Genomic DNA, 23,089 nt, shown 5'->3' on the forward strand with positions numbered 1-23,089 from the left:
TTGATAAAAACAATATATATATATATATATATATATATATATATATATAAGTAAAACGATCATATATAAGTAAAACGATCATCAGCAGAGTGCTCAATGGTAATTAAACCAGAGCGAATTAAAACAAAAATAAGAGGTTCAACAGTAGGTTTGATTAGGCATTTTATTACTATTTAGTTTCGTGATACATGTACATGGTGTTTGAGGGTTTTCTATTTAAGTGTATAGTCCATATTATTGTACGTAGGACTCACGGAAAACGCGTTCAAGACCAGGTATAACAACCACACAGCATCATTCAGAAGCCTAACCAAGAAATTTAACACTGAACTGAGTAAATATATTGTGGAATTAAAGGACAATAATATAGACTATATACTTAAATGGAAAATCCTTAAACAAGCCAAAGCATACAACCCATCATCTAAAAGATGCAATTTGTGCCTATGAGAAAAAAGTCCCACATGTACGCCTTAAATAGACGAAATGAACTCGTCACAGCTTGCAGACACGCCAACAAATTCCTCCTAAAAAACGTTGTATCAACATCCCATAGTGCAATCCACACCATCGTGCATCCACGATATATAGTTCATCTTTCGCTATTTAATCTATTGTTAATCACTTAACGATCATAGTCTATCCTGCCTTTGTATTACCGCTTTTACACATGCTCAGTTTTAAAGTTAATTAATCTGTGTTAATAATCTATCTTAGTCATTAGGTAATTTTATCTGAAGAGTGTTGCACCATGTACCTGTAGCACGAAATTAAATAGTAATAAAATGCTTAATCAAACCTACTATTGAACCTCTTATTTTTGTTATATATATATCTGTCTCTTATACACATCTAGATGTGTATAAGAGACAGATCATTATCATGTCCTCTATATGATTACATTATGTTATAATGTTATATATACACTTTCCAACAAGGTTTTGTAAAATCTGGTAACAGGTATAATAAACTGTTGTTAACCTGAATGTTTGTGATTTAAAGAATATTATTTGTCAATTACCAGATAATTTGTGCTCACCTCGTGCAATGACAATGGTAAACGTCAATAGCCTGCTATCGAGCCATTCTATTCAACAATCATTTGTGAGGACACTAGCTCAATGTGTTCATCGTTGTTTGTCTAACATCTTGAGGTGTACAACTGTTGCTTATTATAAGGAAACAGGATCTTGTGAAATGTATGGTGTTTTTCTGGACCATCAAGTAGAAAAAATACTGTTTCCTTCAAATGTGAAGTTGTACGGTGCTGTTATTGTAAGTATCTAATTATTTTTTTTAATCTAAAGCTTTAGAATATTAAAAAACAATATAGCATGCACTTTTCTCAGAATGTCACGCAAGTACAAGAAGGGCCTAATAGTTTCATCTTGTAGTAAGAATATGTAATTATTGTAGCTATATTATGTAATTGCGGCTGTTGGGTGTTGATGGACACTTAAAAAAGGTATGAGAGGAAACTCTCAATCTCAATACAATAAAGGTTCTACACAAGAAAAAAATGATGATTTTCCATTATTTCATGAACAAGCTAATAAACATGAATAAAAATGTTTTTGTTATCAGTGTATCAGTCCAGTTACAAACACGAATCTACAAAGTATCGGTATCAGAACTGAGAAATCCAGTTAAATTTGTACAAAGCGTTGTTGCCATAAAGTAACATGAAATGCAAACAAAAATACATACTGCAAGCCCCTGCACTTGAATTCTTTTCATTCTTTTAACGTGTCAGACGTCACGACTTTTAGTTTTTTCTTCTTTGTGAGATTCCTCTTCTGTTACCTTTCAATTTATATTATTCATCATTCATGCATTATTCTTCTTGCTGTTTATTTCAAGCCTATATATACTGTATATACAGTATATATTATATATATATATATATAATATAGGGCCTATTACGTAACACTGTTGTTCATCGTAGAGCCGTGACTGTACGGAAGTGAAGCAAATGTTGAGTAAACAGAGTGGTGTATATGACATCAAACCCTGTCCAACATGTTCGATCTACAAAGTGTATTGTGACATGAACAGTGAGGACAACGGATGGACAGTGAGTTCTTTAGGCATTTCTTATAAAAAAAAAATCAATGATGAAATCCAATTAAAATAAATCAAACGTTTTATGCATTAATTAACCATTAAATATCATTTAGGTTCTTCAACGCAGAAGAGACAACTCTGTTGATTTTTACCGAATATGGGAAGAATATGCTGATGGCTTCGGTGACGTGTGTAACGAATTTTGGATTGGAAACAATTTCATTCACACTCTGACGTCATCAGCAGTTTACGAACTGCGAATAGACTTAATTGATTATGAGGACAATCATTACAATGCAACTTACGACTCATTCAGAATAGAAAGTAAATCTGACATGTACAGATTGCGTGTCGGAAATTACACAGCTTCACAATCGAATATTGGTAAGTGTTGTACTCGGATTTCTGTTATATTGTTTGCCAATGTATGCTAAGCCTATGTTTGTTATGATGAGGTAGACCTTTGTCATGTTATGTTAAATTATGTAGTTTTGTGCAGGTGTTGTATGGTTTGTTGTGTTATTACGTTCTTTTGTGTTATATATCTTATTATAGATTATATAAGTAATAACAATAAAAAAGAACTTAATTTTTAATTAAAAAGAAATTTTATTGTATATATTGTAATATGATAATAATATATACTTGGCATCATTGGCTGGGAGGCACAAAAGCAGGTAACCCATTCCCATCATTATTCCCGTTACTGTACTGTAGTGTATTATTGGCTTTTCCCAGCAGTAGATGGAAAAGCCATTGTTTTTGTTCTGATTTTTTTTCTTTTTTCTTGCATACTTTTTCCCTATCTTTTTGCATTGGGGTTTTTTATGGCCAGCACTTTGGTCACTTCCTATTCTTGGAACTTTCCGTGCTTTGCTGAAGCAGACCGTATACAAGAATGTGCTTCTAGTATTTAGTGTCAATCTTGGGGTGGGATTTCCGTGACTGTGAGGACCAATTAAAGTTATTTAAGGGCAAACAGTCTACACCATATATTTCAAAAACGGGTCAATTGACCTGAATGAAACTTTCGGGAGAGTTTAACCAAGTTAAAAAGAAGAAATTATTATGTGTTGGGGGCGATCCAGTTAAGGGTGTAAATTTTAGGGTCATTTAAATTGTAGAAGTCCCAGACCTAAATATCTCATTAAAAAAATTAATGGATATAATTGAAACTTGGCATAACAATTTGTCAAGATCTAGTAACAAAATAATTACATTTTTGTGACAATCCGGAGTAGGGTATGGATCTGAGGACCACAAAGGAAAGCGTCCAAGACCAGATATTTTGAAAACGGATCAATTGATCTGAATAAAATATTCAGCAAAAGTTACAAGGAAGAAATTATTACGTTACATTATTACATTATTTAAGGCAGTGGCAGACCGTAGGGTTAATGGCAGGGTACGGTAGGTATTGCCATATCTAGGATGTGCGACGGGCGTGCAAGCCCCCTGCCCTGAAACAAAATACTCGCCCATTCCCCAGTCGCGCCCCCACCAACAAATCATGCTCAAAGTAGTTAAAAATCACCTCAAATCACCTTATTTTGCGAGTTAGCCCCCTTACCTAATCGCCCATTTCCCACCCCTATCAGCTCCTTTCCAGTTCAAGATCCGTACACCACTGATGCTAGGGCCTGCTAGTAGGATAATTTTGTAAGCCTACTCTACTCAAAATTATTGTTACGGTAACTGAAAGCATTACCCAAATACCAGCGTGCGCTGAAAATTTTGGTTATGATAGGGTGAAGGTCCAGATAGCAGAGAATGAGGACATCAGGTATATGGATAGTATGACACTGTCGGATCAAAGCCCTCGGGAAATTCGGCAGCCGAATTTGTTGCTAACCAAGCGTAAGGAAAGTATTAACATTAGATGTTGGAATGTTAGAACGCTGTACATAATTGGGAAATCTGCACAACTCGCAAAGGAAATGCACACTAATAACATTGATATTTTGGGCATTAGTGAATGCAGGTGGACTGGACATGGGAAAGTCAAGTTGGGTACCGGTGAGAGTATCCACATGGAGTAGCCATGATGATATCGAGAAGACCAGAGAAAGCACTAATAGAATGGAAACCTATAAATGATAGAATTATATTTGCAAGATTTTATTCCAAATACGTGAAGCTGTCTATAATAGTCTATGCACCCACTAATGAAGCAAATGATGATAATAAAGATATATTTTATGATCAGTTACAAGCAACTGTTGACAATATATATAAGCATGACATTCTTATTGTAATGGGGGATCTGAATGCCAAAGTTGGAGAAGGAAACGAGGGATATGAAAGTGTGCTTGGTAGGCATGGAATTGGTGTACGAAATGAAAATGGAGAGCGGCTGATAAATTTCTGTGGGCTCAACAACCTGTTGGTAACCGGTACCATCTTTCCTCATCGACTAATCCATAAACAAACATAGACATCTCCTGGAGGGAGAGTAAAGAATTAAATTGATCATGCCTTGATCAATGAGAGGAGCTGACATAGCAAGTGACCATCAGTTGGTACGTTCCAAAATTAAACTAAAGCTGAAAAGAAAAATTGATAACAGAAGAGCTAGAAAAAAAATCGACACTTTCGAACTACAGCATCCTGGAGTGAAGATGCAATTTTCACTGAAACTGAGAAATAAATATGATGTTCTAGAAGACCATAATGTTGCAGATACTACTGTTGAAGAGAGATAACAGGGTTTTGAGAAGGCATATAAGGAAACAGCTCAACAAGTGTTGAACAGGCCAAGTCTGATAGGGTTAGACAGATATACACCCGCAAATACAGGAATAAAGAAGTGAAGAGGAATTCGAGAAAGGATAAGAGAAATGGATTGACAATCGTGCATTGCAGGCAGAGAAAGCAGCTGGCAATGGAAGAATGAAGGAAGTATACATACTTTCTAAAACCATTAGCAATGACAAGCCGAAGCCAGCATTTTCTGTTAAAGACAAAACCGGAAATCTAGTGACTGGGCAAGCCAGAACGGAGATATGGTGAGAACATTTCGAGGAGGTCTTGAATCCTGTAAATGAAATTGTGGTTGAACCTGTAATACATGAAATTAGCACCGAACCTATAACAATAGTTGAAATTAGAACAGCTATGAAGAGAATGAAGAACGGTAGAGCAGAAGGCAAGGATGAAATTAATGCAGAGTTATTGAAAGCTGACATGAATATAACAGAAGAATCTGAAATGTGTCTAGTTTTAATTCGTCACTTTGGTTTACTTTCCAGGTCTCACATCCGCAGGCCTATAGTAAAACTGATTTGACAAGTGTGTTAAATAACCTCAGTTTGGTTCGTAGAGTGTAAATGTGTGAACTCCATATTCTATTTAACTTCATGAGTGATATTCTGGCCTTATGGATTCTGTTAATGATATCACCTCCCCTCCTCATTGTTTACTGACAATAGCACCCAGGTAAGTATATTTATTGACTTTATTTAGTTGCTTTTCTCCCATTTGTATTCGATTATTACTGTTGCTATTTATCCTTAACAATTTGCAGCAAATTGTGAGAGTTTTCAGCTTTTATTTGCAATTGCTGGCAGTTTGGTGACACAAGTGCGATATCGTCTGCAAAGTCTAAGTCTTCGAATTTCGATGCGTTAAATTGCCTATTATGACACCACCACACGGTTTTCACAATAACATGAGTATGCTCTGACTCCCATTGACTAACCGAATACGTGATTGGCTGATATTGAAAACCAGCCATGTCCACATGCGGAAATTCTAAGCAGCTAGAGTACGATGCGATAGGTACGACTCTGACCTATTCTAGATACCAAAGTAGGCCAAACATAGAAAAAATGGTATTCCAATGAACTGTAGCAATCCACTCGAAAAATAAGGGTTTATATAGAAGATTCTGACTAAGATATGCTAAATGCTACGGAGAAACTGTACTACTTTATATGTTTTTATTTGATTAACCAGGGTATGTACTGCATACCTTGCTTGCCTTGACGGTCCGCCACTGGTTTAAGGACGATCCCGTTTAGGATGTAAATTTAAGGGTTATTTAAATTTCTGAGGTCCCAGACTTAAATATCTTTAAAAAATGTTCAAAGGGTCTAAATTAAACATTCTATAATAGTTTTTCAAGGTCTGGTAAAGAAGGGTGTGTATATGATGACCATTCAAAGGAAAACGTCGCAGAACAGATATTTCAAAAACAGGTCAACTGATCAAAATGAAACTTTCGGCAAAGCTTAGTCAAGTTACAAGGAAGATATTGTTGGACCATATGTTGGGGGAAATCCAGGTTAGAGTGTAAAAGTGTAATTTAAATTGCTTAGTCCCGTTATAAATAAATGAAAATGAAACTTTGCAGAAAAGTTTTTCATGGTCAAATGAAGAAATTATCAAATTGTTTGGTGACGATCCGCTGTAGTATGTGGATATAAGGACCATTTAAAGATTTATAGGACATTTGATTAAATTATATAAAAATAATTTGCGTTTTCTAAAGCGTTTAAACCAGCTGCAGCAAGGTTAAACTCAAAACCATTAAGTAGTACTAAAGTGCGAGGCAGCGAGGCATGCGAGGCAGCGAGGCAAAACGACGATTCATGCGAGGCATCGTTTTGCCATTGCCAAAAGTGAGAGGCATAACAACGATTCATGCGAGGCATCGTTTTACATCGAAATATGTGCAGAGAACAACGAAAATCCAATGTAAAAGTAATATTACGTACTATTTAATAATTATGCGTGATAGTCATTGTCAAATTTGCTACCTACTTAATTTGGTTTGCTATATAGCAGTAACGTCGCTGATCACAGGGGCGGGTCCTGGATCCGCTGCATTATTTTTTATTACCATACAATTAGGGCAGAAATTATAGAGGGCGCTATTTAAGGTCAGTTTAGTGATCGTATTGTCGTAGTAGAGAAATAGTTACAGAAAGCAAGACCTAAATTAATAATTACCAATTAAATGAAAGTTTTGTTGGCCTACTGAAAAATACAATACAATGTAGCCTAAGCCTAAGCCTAGGCGGAGAAAAATAAATCCACTGTGGTAGCAAATCAAATTAAGTAGCAAATTTGACAATGACGTAATATTACTTTTACATTTGATTTTTTGTTGTTCTCTGCACATATTTCGATGTAAAACGATGCCTCGCATGAATCGTTATTATGCCTCGCACTTTTGGGAATGGTAAAACGATGCCTCGCATGAATCGTCGTTTTGCCTCGCTGCCTCGCATGCTTCGCTGCCTCGCACTTTAGTACTACCCAAAACGATTACTGCTTTCAGTCACCGCATCTCTATAAACATAAAGGTCACTGGCCTATACAAGCTCGGCTCGTTGTTGTTATTGGTATTGTTGTTGTTATTGTTGTTGTTATTTTAATTGTTATTGTTATTGTTATTTTGGTTGTTGTTCTTATTTTAGTTGTTGTTGTTATTGTTGTTGTTACTGTTATTATTGTTGTTATACTGTTATTATTGTTGTTTTTGTTATTGTTATTGTTGTCATAGTTATTATTATTGTTGTTGTTTTTGTTGTTGTTGCTGCTGCTGCTGTTGCTGTTGCTATTGCTAATAATAATAATAATACTATTATTATTATTATTATTATTATTATTATTATTAATATTATTATTTTTTTTATTGCTTTTAACATACATATGACAACATAAATAGTATAATGCAATATTACAATAAACAATCTCATCTTCTAGTAAAAAAAATTAGCATTACAAAATTCAAAACCAATATAATATACTGTACTGTAAAATAAAATTAGGTAAAAATTAAACTAATATATATATAAATGTATATATAAATAAATAAATAAATAAACTTTACACACAGTAAAAATCATCTTCCAAATGTAAAAATTAATTTACCAGTTTCATTTGCAGTACTTTCTCTCAAGGCTTTTTTTTTTTCCTATTTTACAGAAAGTTGGGAAGAAACATAATATTTCATATATACATATATATATATATATACATATATACATTTATATATATATATATATATATATATATATATATATACATACACACAACCAATAAAAATACATATACACATACATGCACATATACCTACACACATATAATAGAACGCTTAACAGCTCTCAATTTCATTTTTTTTGCATGAATCAAAATTGTAAAGGGAAAAAAAACAACACCCATTTCATTGTTATTTACTGCTTGTACGTTTATCTCAGCAATAAACCTCATTTTTTCATTCTGATGAAACTACTATTTTATTAGAAATGTTAACAACTTTGTTTTATAAACATTTAAACTACACTGCACATTGACAAATCAATCTATTTCTTAATAATTAAAAAGAAGCTTGCCTCATAGCTTCTACAATACAAGAATAAGAATACAAATTATTGAAAATGTATAAAATATTGCATAATTATTTCAACGTATAACAAGGGATAATTATTAGTACAGTATAAAGTGTAAAACCTTTTACAGCATAATTTATTTATTTGGCATTTCTTTGTTTCCAGTTACAGTAAAATGAAAGAAATATTAACTGAGTCAATGTAAACTATACAACAACTAAACAACTGAGTTATTCTGATAAATAGAATAATTTACACTTAACGACATACAATTTTTGGTTTAAATAAATATTATATATTTGAATTGTTCAATATTGCATAAGGAAGACTACCATAAATAAACACAAACATTTAAGTAAATATAGATAATAACCTTCAGTATCTCAAGTTAACATATTTACTGTACTGTTTACTGTATCTTTTTGGTTTCATTCCTTTATCAAATGTATTATAACACATAAATTTCAGTGTTGTATTTAAAGTTTCAAATAAAATAAGTGATACAAATAATAATTTAATTACTTCTTCAAAGTTTCTCTTCTTTAAACGTAAGATAACAATACTAAATGAATAGATTTGAAGATTTCTGTGCTAATATACATAATGTACTCATACAATGTTTAGTATACCTCCAATCTTAATAGAACTCTGTACTTTAAGATCTATTTTCATTTTATATTTTTAAATATTCTACTATATTGTTTTCTTTTACTGTTACTCCTAATTTTGCTTTTTTTTTTTTTTTGCTTTTTTTTTTTGCTTTTCATTTTATATTTTTAAATATTCTACTATTCTACTATATTGTCTTTTTTTTACTGTTACTTACTGTTTGTTAATTAACCCCTTCATTCTACCTTTATTTTTTTAACTTTTAATTTTCTTTTTTTGAATTTTATATTTTTAATTATTCTACTATATTGTTTCTTTTACCGTTATTTACTGCTTGTTTATTAAGTTCAGCAGTGAACCCTATTTTTTCTTTAAATTGTTTATATCAATAGACTCAATACTTCGAAGAAAAAAAAAATGTTTTTCTCTTTCCTTGCTTTATTTTTCCCCTTTACTGTATATATTTTTTTTCCTTTTATTCTTTTTACTATTCTTAATTGTTCCAATTTGTTTCTTAATGTCATGTTTGATAATAGGAATAAATTAAATTTACAGTATATATGGGAAGAAACTACACCCATTTCATGTTATTGTTTGATCCTGAACCTCAGCTGTAAACACAATTTCTTCTTTCCTTGGTCTATATCAATTGATTTTTTTTCTTTTATTTCTTTTTTTTAATTTATTTATTTGTTATTAGTTTTATTTATTTATTTATTTATTTATATTTTTTTAATTAGATTTTTAATAAATAATTATTACTTAATAGTCACACATAATGTTACTCCATTTGTTAGTTCAGTTATGAAGTGAATTGTTTGCCATTGCAATTTCCTTTTCGATTGCTTTTTCAAGTCGAAGCCTTTGTTTTAAACTCTTTAGTGTTGGCACTTCCTTTCTGCAGCGACAGGTATATAAATAATATTTAGCTTGCAAAATAACATAGCTAGTACTGAGACGAACGCAGTCACCAAGAAAACAATCTTTAGAGGTAAGGTTGTTTTGTTTCTTAGTAAAATTGAATTTACTCTTTTCCAGAATTTTTCTGTAATTTTATAATTCCAAAAAAAAAATATGTCATTGTTTAAGGCTCTAAATGACAAAGGGTGTAAACATTTGAATTTACTATTCTACAGTAATCTATGTAAAAGCCTATATTGGAAATATCTGATTCTAGTAGATTTCAGACATCTGGTTAGGGTTTAAATAGATGTCTGGCCAGTCTAAATCAAAATCATTGAACTTCCTTTCCCATTTGCTTTCAGCAACTGGGTTTTTAAATACATTATTTTTACTATGATAAGAGATAAGTTTGTATACTTTAGAGGTTTGCAACTAACAGATGTTCTTGAGTATTTTTTATTTTATTGTTTATTTGGAGATTTTCTTTCCAAGCTCTAGGGATTGCTTGAGTAATAGACAGGTATTCCAAAAAGTTAACACTAATTTCATATTTTTCAGTAAAATCAATACAATTCATGATTTTCCCATTGGAATTAACAATGTCAGCTACAGTTACTATGCCATTATCTATTTAATTAGATTTTATTCATGTTTTGCCATCAATTTTTATTAAAGAGTCATTCCATGGTCCACAGAATTTGATTTTCAAAATTAGAATTTGGGGTTTTGTAGATTTTTACACACCACATAGAAATAACATCTTTTATAAAACAATTTTGAATTTTAGTGATAGATTTTTCAGTACATATCATTTTGCAATACCAAAAAAAAAAATTCCACCAAGGTGTTTCATGTAGAGCTTAAAAAAGAGTTTCCAAGTGCCGTTGTTATTCAAGTTCAATAACCGTTTGGTCCACATAATTTTTAGACCTTTTATAAAAGAGTTAATGTGGCACATTCGTAGCCCTCCATCAATATAATCTCCAATTATTGTTTTTCTACTAATTTTATCTGGTTTTCCAAACCATACAAATTTATAAATTGTGGATACTAGTTTCCCAATAAAGTCAGGAGGGGGATTTGGCAAAACTGAAAACAAAAAAGCAAATTGTAACATACCCAGAGACTTAACAATGGTAGTTTTTCCGAAAGGACCAAATTCGAAAAATCCCTTTAAGTTTTTCAAACTTCGGGATAAAATTTAGTTCAAAAAGATTGTCAAGTTTAGTGGTGAAAGTGATGCCGAACATACTAACTGGGCCATCTGTACATCGTAAACCTGTTCCAGTTAAATTTGGAGGGGTTTTTTTTTCTATATACGCCTAGAGGAAGTACAACTGACTTTTCAAGAATAATACCTAAACCAGAGTAATGTTTAAATTCTTTCAGGATATTTAGTGTGTTTTGAACCTCCATGTTTTCAATTTTGATACCTTCAATGTCGTTGCTATTTCTTATCTTTGAATTCTAAATTTCACTACATAGTATGAAAAGGTATGGACTAAGATCATCTTAGCAATTATCTTGTAATCCGTGTTGAGTAAGGTTATCGGCCGCCAGTTTTTTAGATATGTAGGGCCTTTCTCTTTTTTGATATAAGATTTATAATACCTCTACGTTGATCAGAAGACATGATGCCATTTTGAAACGAGAAATTGCATGACTCTATAAATAACTGGCTTATATCACAGAAGAAAAATTTATACCATTCGGTTGGAAATCCATATGAGCCCGGGGATTTGTTATTTTGCATTGATTTTAACACTTTGAGACATTCATTTATTGTAAATAGTCCTTCACATGATTTTTGTTGGTTTTCATTTAATTTTTGACAGTTGTTATCATTAAGGAAATTCTCAACTATACATGCTCGTGGATTTTCCTACAAATGCTCAAAGAATTTCTTTTCCTCTTCTAAAATATATTTTTGATCAGTAGCAACTGTTTTATCGTTTAACTTTTTTGCATTGATTTCTTTTTTCTAAATTTATAAAGAAACGCGTATTTTTTCACCCTCTTCTATATGCTGTGCACGGGATCTTATCATTGCGCCCTTGGTTTTTATTTCATATAAGGTTTCAATTTCAGACTTGCATTCTTCAATATTTTTTAAGAGTTGATATGATGGAGAGGTACCATATAATTCTTCAAGGCTATTTAAGACATCTTGTAAATTATTTAACTGTTTTTTGCGACCTCAGAAGAATATTGTATTGTTAGCGATCTAATCTTAAATTTTAGATAGTCCCAAAAAAGATTTTGATTTAAGTCTGGATTGTTCAGCTTTGTTTCTCTAATACTTTGTCTATATATTTTGAATCTAGAAGAAGGGAGGTGTTGAACTTCAAAAACCCTCTTCCTCTAGCCCCGTTGGCTGGGGTTATTTCTAAAGAGATAATTGAATGATCCGTTTTAAAACCACTCTTAATATCACTCTTGTTGATTTGGGCAAAGAGGTTATATGAGACGAGAAAAAAGTCGAGACGACATTGAATTAGTGGTTTTGATGATCGCCATGTATAGCTACGTGTATTTAGGTTTTTATTCTCCATATATCTATAACATCATAAGCTTCCATAACAGATTTTAGAGTTTTTTGTGAGTGAAAGTTAGTTTGCGCTCTTCCTCACATTTTATCTATGCACGTGTCTAAAACAAGATTAAAATCCCCAACAAAAATGATGGATTCACAACTAAAATCCTTTACTTTTTTTGATATACTTTAAAAAAGTTCGGGATCATCTTTTCATCTTTGTTTGGGCCATACACGTTGATAAAAGTAAAATTTTGGTCTTTTAGTTTTACTTCTAAAATTAAAATTCTTCCATCGGTATCATTATAGGACTTTACAACTTCTAAATTGATTTTTTTTGGTCAAAATGCATTCATTGAGCAAATAATAATAATAATAATAATAAGTGCAAACACTTACATTATTCATTTAAAAAAAAAATTGGTAGTAATTAGAGCTGTAACAAAATGGTGACCTATTATGAGAACTTACTAAGCCTAAAGAACTTTTTAAAAAATATTTCAATTAATTTTAACCATAAAAAAGCAAAATACATACAAGGAAACACAAACAAAAAGAAAAAGTGCGCGTATGCGAGTCCCATTAACATCTGGGACATATTAATAATATTAATAATAATAATAATTATACTTATAATTATAATTATTATAATAATTATAATTATAATTATTGTTATTATTATTATTATTATTATTATTATTATTATTATTATTATTAATATTAATATTATTATTATTATTATTATTATTATTATTATTATTATTATTATTATTATTGTGTTATTATTGGCTTTCCCCAGCATTAGCCCTAAATGAAAATCTTCTTTTACCAGATTCAGTTCTAGCCTTTGGTAAAAGTAAATTAACAGTAGCACTGGATCTGGTAGAATAGTTATGTACATTTTCCAATAGATAATAAAAGTATTAAGGTGAGTAGGAACTCTGCCACTCAACCATTTTTTAAACTAAATTAAGTAAATGATTATTTCTATTTTTATCAAGAAAGGACCAGCCAAGGGATAAATGCATTCTAATTAGATTTGAACGATTATCAGCTTTAAGAATCACACGAGCAGCCCTATTCTGCAGCTTTTGAAGCTTGTTTTCCAAACCCTTCCCACTGTTTCCACAAACTAAATCACAATAATCAAACAAAGGTAAAATCAACGACTTATAAAGTAAATTTAAAGATGTATTCTCCCTTGCTAATTTCAAAAGCATAGAAAATAATTTTGAAATAAACTTGCTCCTATTGCAATAGCATACAAATTATTAACTTGTGCATGAAAATTATTGAATTTTAAAAATGTGTACCCTGATTTTTAAACCAAAAAATTATTATAAAAATAATAAAACACTTTCAGTGACTGGAAGTGTTTCTATCATTTTTTGCTGTAAACTGATGGGTAGAAATTTTTTAATTACACTAATTTCTATGTTCAAGTTGATAGCTTGTATGTTACTTCAAAATGGGCAAGTCAATTTCAAAAAATATTTTAATGATTTTTTTGGTATTTAGCATGGGACAATACATTTTTAAAGAACTGGTGTTCAGATAATGACTTAATCTACAAAGAAGGGCAACTTTCCGCTAACCTTTGTACAACTTGACTATTGCAGGTAAGTGAACGATCTAACCGAGCACCTAAGTATTTAAAATTATTAACAGCTTGAATGGCAGAGCTTCCAATTCTTATATCTAGATTAGCTGCACCACGTAATTTCATACGAGAAAAAAAAAGAGATTTAGTTTTGTCAATATTTAAAGAAAGTTTATTTTTAAGAAGCCAATTAGAAAAGTTTTGAAAGTCTTTCTGTATGGTGGCTTGAACTTCATTAAAAGATTTGGAAGCAAAAAAAAATTGCAGTATCATCTGCAGTTTTCAATAACAGGGAATATCATTGATAAAAATAATAAACAAAAGTGGTCCAAGTATCGATCCCTGAGGAACTCCACACCGAATTTAAGATGGTGAAGAATTCATACTGTTAATTGACGTAATTTGTTTCCTGTCTGAGAGGTAAGATTTATACCATTTTAGTTCAACGTTATTAAGCCCAGTTAAGTCAAGTTTTTTAAAGAAGAATCAAGTGATGAGCCGTATCAAAAGCTTTTTTAAGATCTAAAAAGATGGCACCAGTGAACATCCCATTGTCATTATTGCCTAAAATATAATCAGAAACCTGAAGAAGAGTAGTAGAAGTGCTATGTAAAGGACGGAAACCAGATTGTTGAGGAGAAAGGAGATTGTTAGTAAGAAGGTAAGAATAAAGGTGGTCATGTATAATACGTTCAAAGACTTTCATGAGAGAAGGTAAAATAGAAATTCATTCCTGATGATGACATAATTCATGTCGAAATATTGAATCCCAACACGATGACGTGTATTTCAATACTGTACTTGGAGTATGTATTATACTTTCTTAAAATAGAAATGGTTCTGTAATTGTTACAGACATCTCTGGACCCCCTTTTATGAATTGGAATAACTTCTAACTAACGACAGCTTCCATTTGGTGGGGACCTCCCCCAGGGAAAGAGAAAGATTAAAATTAAAAGTGATATGCTGAGAAATACATGGTGCAGCTGATCTGATAAGTTTAGGACTAAGACCGTCTAAACCACGGGTTCTGTCAATATGTAAGCAAGAAAGAGCTTTATAAACATCATTGGTTAAAACTTGTTTAAAATTAAAACAATTATTATCATCAATACTATTATTATCATTATTATCACAATCATTATCATTACTATTATTATTATTATTAACATCACTATTATTATTATTATTATTATTATTATTATTATTATTATAACTATTGTTATTATTATTACTATTGTTATTATTATTGTTAGACATTAAATCATTAAAAATATTTTCACCAATTGAACAAAAATAATCATTAAACATTTTAATCGTAGTACTACTGCTTTTCTTACTAGGAATAATCTCTTTTAAAGTTTTCCACAACTTTTTACTGTCATATCTATTATTAGCAATTAGTGGAAATAAAAATGTTTTTTAAGATGTCGCCTTATGTTGTTTAACATATCTCTGTGCATTTTATAAATGTTCCAATCAGTAAGTTCGTTACTACGCTTAACCTTTCGTCTCGGGTACTTCGCCTCTCGGCGTAATGCCAAATAGTCTTGATTTATCCACGGTGGTAGATTGGCAGAAACTTTAATATTAATGATAGGTGCATGCAAATCGCAAATATCATTAAAAACTGATTTAAAATAAAAATGAGCTTGATCACAATCATCTGCAGAATTTATTAGGTTCCATGGTGCATTAGCAAGAACAGATAGAAAGCAATCAGTATCAAAATGTCTGAAAGATCTCCCTTTGACAACAATTGGTGTTCCTCTGGTTATATTAGCTTTAAGCACAGTTAAAACACAATCATGGTCACTAATTGTAGATAAAAAATATCTTGGAATGTGAGTAAAGCTCTTTTCTGTTGACTAGTATTTGATCCAAGCAGGTTGCAGAAGTAGATTTAATTCGTGTAGGTTGATTAATGAGGCAATGGAAATTAAACTGATTGGTTAATTAGCTGAATTTAGCCCACAATTGTTTTTTTTTTTTCATGAGTGTTACAATTAAAATCCCTCATACATATAACCTCTTGAAAATTAGAAAAAATATTTTTTAATGATGCTTCCTTTAATTGTAAAATGTTGCTGTGTTATCTAGTGGACGATAGACTAATACAACCGCAAATGGATTGGTATAAGGCAGTGCAATGGAGGCACAACACGCTTCCAATCCTTCCAAAATATTGTTCAAAAGCAGATTAGTTTGATATTTATCCTTAACATATATACCTACACCTCCTCCATGGCTGCCCCTGTCCAGTCTATAAAAACTATAACCAGCAATTCTTATCTCACTATCATCAATAATATCGCTAAGCCAAGTTTCACTGTCTGACATAATGTCTATATTATTCAGCTGGATTAGGATCGTAAGTTCATCAACTTTATGATAAAGCGATCGCATATATTCAGATGGACCATGCAAATAGCTGTGTGTGAGCGAGAAGTACCAGAATCAGAAGTTGACTAATTTTTAATACCGCTAAGTTCAGTCTGATCACTATTAGCTGGTCCTGGGTTTGATTCCACATCCCCAGATAAAGATAAATGTAAAGTTTCGTAAAACGATGGATAATAAGTGGATGGTCTGCTAATATACTTGCGTTTATTTATTAAAAATTGAAATTGAAACATTCTATAATACTTTGTAAATGTCTTATAAAAAATGATTACATTTTTGTGACGATTCGCAGTATGGTGTGGATCTGAGAACCATTTAAATGAAATCGTCCCAGATTACATATTTCGAAAACGGATCAACTGATCTGAATGAAACATTCGGAAAATGTTTCAAGTTACAAGGAAGAAATTATTATGTGCTGCCGACGAATCAGTCAAGAGTGTAAATTGGAATTGGAGGGTCATTTAAATTTTTAAGATCCCAGACTTAAATATCTATAAGAAGTTTTCAATGGGTGTAAATGTAACTTAATAGTTTGTAAAGGTCCAGTAAAGAAATGACTGAATTTTTGTGATAATCCGGCGTAGGGTGTGAATATGAGGACCATTTAAACGAAAACGTCCCAGACCAGATATTTCAAAACGGGTCAACTGATCCGAATAAAACTTTCGGGAAAGTTTAACCCAATTTACAAGGAAGATATTATTATGTGTAGAGGAGGATCCAGGTTAGGGTGTAAATTTGAGGGTCATTTAAAATTGCTTACGTCCCAGTTACGGTATAGATTGATAAAACTTTGCAGAATAGTTTTTCATGGTGAAATGAAGAAATGATCCAAGTTTGGTGACGATCCAGAGTAGGGTGTGGATATGAGGACCATTTAAAGATTTTTTTTGATATGACAATTGAATAAATTATTTAAACCCAATTTGCGTTTCTAAAGCGCTTAAATCAGTTACAGCTAGATTAAACTCAAAACTACCGTGATATGCACGGACAATTTTTGCTTTCAGTCATTGAATCGCTATAAGTAGAAAATACTCTTTCCTATGCAATGTCGGTTTCTACGCAGTGTTTTAATTCAGTACAGTATTTGAATTTATTTGTTACCGTTTGTTATTTTATTTTAAATTCCATGTTGTATGTTATAATCTTGTGAACGCACCGTCATCGTGTGCCACTGTTTTAAAAGTGAAGTTTCAAATAAAGATTATTATTATTATTACTATATAACGCGCACTGTTATGAGCCACGATATACCTCGCTATTACCATTGCAGCCATATTTTAAGTCTCACTAATAAGGTCGCAGAGAACTTGGTTTCCGTTGTTTTTTTTTCCCAACTTCATTTTTTCCACTTCATTAAAATTATATTAATTTTCCGTGTTTGTTTACTTTATACCTTTTAACGACTTTTCTTTTTGTTGCAATTTTAACTTCATTTCTCATTAAAGCAATGGGGAAAAGCCCTATGTTCTGTTGCTCAAACAGATAGTAAGTCTAGTTATTATTTATTGTTCTTTTGCTTTGCCTTTCTTTTGTACTTATAGTTTTTTTTTTAGTGTTTTTATTCTTTGGAGATTACAGAAGTAGTGTGTGGGTGTGTATGGGGGGGGGGGTGTTGTGTTTGAATAGTGAGGGAGACTGTGGACTATGGTGTGACTTTAATTAATTATAAGAATATCGCACCTAGCTAAGGGTTTAGGTTCTACAGATGTTCTTGAATTTAATAGCATATTATTCAAACTGACAATTAGTCTAAATATCCATTTTGCTCAATAATGCAAGTAATTTTCGATATCTAACATTCAAATACTATAATTTTAAAAACTGCATAATATTTCAGATGATTCATTGAAGAGCCAAAACAATGCATGTTTTTCAACAAGAGATATGGACAACGATAATAAGGGAGGCGGATATAACTGTGCTACAGTATATTCTGGTGCCTGGTGGTTTGTCGAATGTTTCGAGTCTCATCTAAATGGCAGGTTTTCCCCAACTGTCCCAAACCAATCGGGCAATGAAGGAATAGTGTGGAGAAATGGTGAAAACTTTTTGCAGTCAAGATTTTCGGAAATGAAAATACAAAGAATTGGATAGTTTTGATTAATGTACCACGTGCTGTATACGTTTAAAGGAACAGAGACTGAACAATGATGATGCTGCTGCTGCTGCTGATGATGATGATAGTTGTAAGAATTATGATGGTGTGGATGATGATGATGATGATAATTCGGGGTTTTTTTTTCCAGAATCAATTACTATGAAAACTGATTATTTACAGTCAATTCCATATACTAGAGTTTTCAGGCTTTTTAAAATTAGAAATCATCAGCATTTTGCTCACCAAAATATTGTATTAAACTATGGCTATTGGTCTGAACCCTAGCCTAAAGTAACACTAGGCAAACAAACTATTCTTTACAAATAAATGGCTGGTAGTGTAGCTGTTTAAGCATCATAACGATTCATATCTTTCTTATAGTAGGTCGATCAAAGTGATGAGAAGTACTTACTGACATAATAAGTATTGTGAATAAATAAAATTTAATATTTACTTAGTGTATTTCGCTTGATACAATAAACCTATTTTTATTTCTTGAACTATAACATTAGATGTAACAATTGGCTTAAGTGTCGATATTGAAATAAACTAGCTCATTGTCACAGCAGGTTCCAGGGGTTGTAATAACCATGCATGGCGTAGAACCTGGGGTCATGGTTAGACGGGGGACACGTCCCCCGCTTATAGGGGGAAGGTGTTGGTCTCTTCTGTTTTTGACTTCAATGTAATTTCATAAGTCAAGGAGATGCCTGAAAATTGTTTAAATGAGCGGCATAAATGACCCAGGTTTTAATGAAAGAGCGCTGTACAACCAGAAGACATCTTATCTTATAGATCCCTGCCCACAAACACTTGAATTACTATAAAACACGACTCGAGTGCAAGTGCCTTTATTATAATTTGAAAGATTAAAGATAAGATACCTACATGAAGTAGGTAAAGTATATATATATATATATATAAGTACATATATACATATGTTAATCTGTTAACCAAAGAAAGGAGTGGGTTAACCTTTAGGCTGTGGAATAGTACACCTCTTGGAGCGAGGATGTAAAGGCTGTTAATAGAATGAGGCCAGACGAGCCAGAAATAGGTAACGGGAGCTTTGTGTTATTTTGTGTAAAAGAAACTGGGAATTTAACAGTGAGTAGTGATTGTAACTTGAAATTGTACTTGCCTGAATTCAAATTAACAATGGTAAATGAAACGAGAGTTATTATTAGTACAGATTATAGTTGCATGGTGTTAGGCTTTACATTTTTCAGTTCTCGACTGACTGGGGACCAGGATGTCAATTGTCTTTAATGTACATTTGTCTTGATTCCTGAATAGACTGCATATATCCTTTATTATCTTTTTTTTACTATGTAAATATTTTAGTTTATGACTAATATCTAATTAAATTATGTTCAAACATTTACATTTTATCTTCACGACTTGTGTTTAGTTTGTCATGTGCGCATATAATACCTCAGAGTTTCCCCTCTTTGAACGCATGCATTATCACACAATGTCTACAGCACGTGTGAGAGCCCAAAAGCAAACAATTATGCCTAAGTAACTATATTTTATATTAAAATAAAAATCGATTAATGTCATTGAAAAATTGAGGGGAAAAAAAGAAGGCTGGAGTAATTTGGACATTTTCAAAATTCCAATTGCTACCTTCAGCGTACTAATAGCACTAATAATACTTTGGCCTTACACTCGTTATTTTATCTGTTGCATGTGAACATCACCAAGGCACACGATAGTGAGTGCACGCGAGACCTACCAATGCTGTCGGCTTATTTCTAGACTCATGTATGATTTCAAGTTGGGAACAAAAGGCAACGCCGATAAACTAAACACAATATTGCAATAATACGCATGGCACGTCTAAGTGTTTAAGCAAATGTCAAATAATAAAAGCACGTTGTTGTTTTCGTGGATTTATCTGATCTAGAGATACTATTTCCCAAAATGTTCGCATCTCAGCCCCGACCATGGTGTGGCTGAAATGGGTGTGGACTCAGGGCTTTTAAGTAGGCAAAGGAAAATTAATACATCAAAGACAATGTTTTGAAGTTTTATTTACTATGGTACACCACACAAATTATTTAGATCACTATGATTGCAGAAAATCGCTGATAAACGATTATGATGGTGGTGTGATGATGATGAATTTACTATATAAGAGCGTTATTTTAGGCCACCTAAAGGTACTATTTCCTCAAATTTTCGTGTGTGGAATCACGGCTTTGAAGTAGCTACAGTAAAGTAAATACATTAAAGACAATGTTGTTAAGTTTCATTTTTCTATGGTACATCACATATATTAATAAAAATCGCTGATAAAAAATCATGAGAATTTTTTTGCCGCTTCATTTTGACTATAATGGTGAATTGTACTATTATCCGCATACGCCTTAAAACTAAAAGAAAATGCATATTTTTGGAGTCCGTACTGAGCCCAAAAAATCCACAATGAAAATATAACGTGTTTTATATAAGAAGTGTCATTTCCGTTCATCTAGAGGTACTATTCCCTCAACCATGGTGGGGCTGAGGTGGGTGTGTCCACACTTTTCAAAACAGATCGAATATAGAAGCCAGCGTACAGTGGGTCTTTTTGATTGTTATACAGGACGTCGTAATCCATAGCAAGTTGTTCACATAATTATTAACTAAAGTTTTGGAGATCTAATACCGACGGTGATATAAGATCATATCGTCAGCAGTATATAGATGAGTTAAACGTAAATTACTGTACGCATACTCTACTTTCACTTAACAAGCTATTCTGGTCGTCAGTAGATTTTGTCTAATATGGGTGATGACATATATGATCTCTCGTGTCCTTACTTTATTTATAACCTTAAAACTACATGACAGACAATATTGCCCTATCAAACCATAAAAATTAATTTCTGCCACTTAGAAAACCGACAGTGGATTTTGTTTAGTTTATGCTTGGCACAAGGGCCAAGGATATACCAATCATTTTTATCATTTTTAAGTGGCTAGCCCAACACAATAATAATAATTATGCTCCACATAGATAAGGTCTTAGTATGAGGCTAAGGGAGTGAAGTGTTTTAGTCCTGGGGAAAAAATTGAGTGTTCTATTAACAGAATTTGAACCCAACACTCTTGGATTGGAAGGTATAGGAAATAGGAAGTTCCTATATAGATTAGTAGACACTTTTTTAAATATGTTGCAACTAAAATATTTAAGGGCTCTAGAGGTCATAAGGATGAGCCTCGCTGTCACAAAGTCATGAATTAGGAGAGGGACAGCTAAAGACGTTGAAAAGTTCAAATGTTGACTCAATTAGGTCATGTAAAAAAAAAAAGTATGCAGGAAGTTTGTTTATTAATCTGTAATAAAACCAACCCCTTGATACATGCCAAGTCTTCAAATCCCACATGGAGAGCAATGGCTATTCAATCGAATTTGGTCATTAGGGAGCTTCGATTTGTTCGATGACGTGAGGCTAGAGCGGAATCACTCATGTGTGACCTGGCGTCCTACGTGCTCTGCATACGTAGATTTGGCCAATTTGCGTTCCAGAATCTACTCGACGAGGTGACATTAAAGCCCCATTCCCGGCAAAATTTCACTAAATTTGCATTACTCCAATTATTATAAATCATGGAAAAATATTGGCATGAATTTTAGTTTTACGCAAAAGAATAAAAAAATGAGAAATACAGACTATTTCTCATAAAATATACACATCTATCACTATGATTGCAGAAAATCGCTGATTTCATCGTTACTAGGCAAATTCAGAGGTTGTAGATCGCATCCACTGGAATACTCTCGCTTTTATGTATACTTTATACAGTCAATAAAGTGCGCCCTCTCTAGTGAGATTTTGTACTTCGCATCTTGCACAATGCGTTCGTTCGGTTAGGTTGAGATATGTTTGTTTAAGTGTCAAAATCTCAGTCAGAATCAGTTTTTTAACAAATTTGAAATAATCCCTATGAAATATTATATTACACAAGTGTCATTTCTAGCAACGGAAAATATCATGTCGGCCGTTTTTATGTGTGATAACAGAACCTAAATAGAGATAAGGCTAGGCCTAGCCGCGTTAGATAGGCTAATGTTTTCGGCGCCTACGATATTTCTTCTCACGACCTGTCGCAAAATCAAACATGAAAATTCATCCGCATTTATTTTTTGTGTGGAACACAAAAAATCAAATTTCAGTCTTATTTTACATTTTTTTCATTCTTAGGAATGTCTAAATTCAGTTCAACTAGCAATTCCGTATTATATTTATAAATCTTTATAACATTATACGAAAATTATATATTTTTTTTAAATTGAAATTTTGCCGGGAATGGGGCTTTAAAGTGCCTCTGCCACCTATTCTGACAATTTCTATAAACTACAGCGTGTTTATATTTATAAATATATTATAAACACAAGTGTTGGTCATAAATTACGAGTAAAATTGATTTTGTACGAAAAAAATGAGTTTGAAGTGTCATTTTTGTAAGACCTTAGAAACAACGAGGTCACTCAATGACGTCATTGGTGACCGACAAAATTCATCCAAGCGCGAAATCAAAACAAA

General features: G+C 32.3%; 1 protein-coding gene across 1 annotated transcript in view; it reads left to right on the forward strand.

Annotated features, from left to right (window-relative positions):
* The window catches only part of LOC117115165 (ficolin-1-like), a 45,344-nt gene that overhangs the window by 3,597 nt on the left and 18,658 nt on the right, over window positions 1-23,089 (forward strand). The window contains exons 2-5 of the mRNA XM_033258868.1: window positions 1,025-1,275; window positions 1,946-2,074; window positions 2,178-2,448; window positions 18,294-19,938. Coding sequence (XP_033114759.1) covers window positions 1,025-1,275; window positions 1,946-2,074; window positions 2,178-2,448; window positions 18,294-18,550 — 908 coding nt within the window. The 3' untranslated portion in view covers window positions 18,551-19,938. Of the gene's footprint in view, window positions 1-1,024; window positions 1,276-1,945; window positions 2,075-2,177; window positions 2,449-18,293 lie in introns of the transcript that reaches the window.

Source organism: Anneissia japonica, unplaced genomic scaffold, assembly GCF_011630105.1.
Source record: "Anneissia japonica isolate Jap-2015-1 unplaced genomic scaffold, ASM1163010v1 scaffold6997_len847652_cov182, whole genome shotgun sequence".
Taxonomy (NCBI): Eukaryota; Metazoa; Echinodermata; class Crinoidea; order Comatulida; family Comatulidae; genus Anneissia; species Anneissia japonica.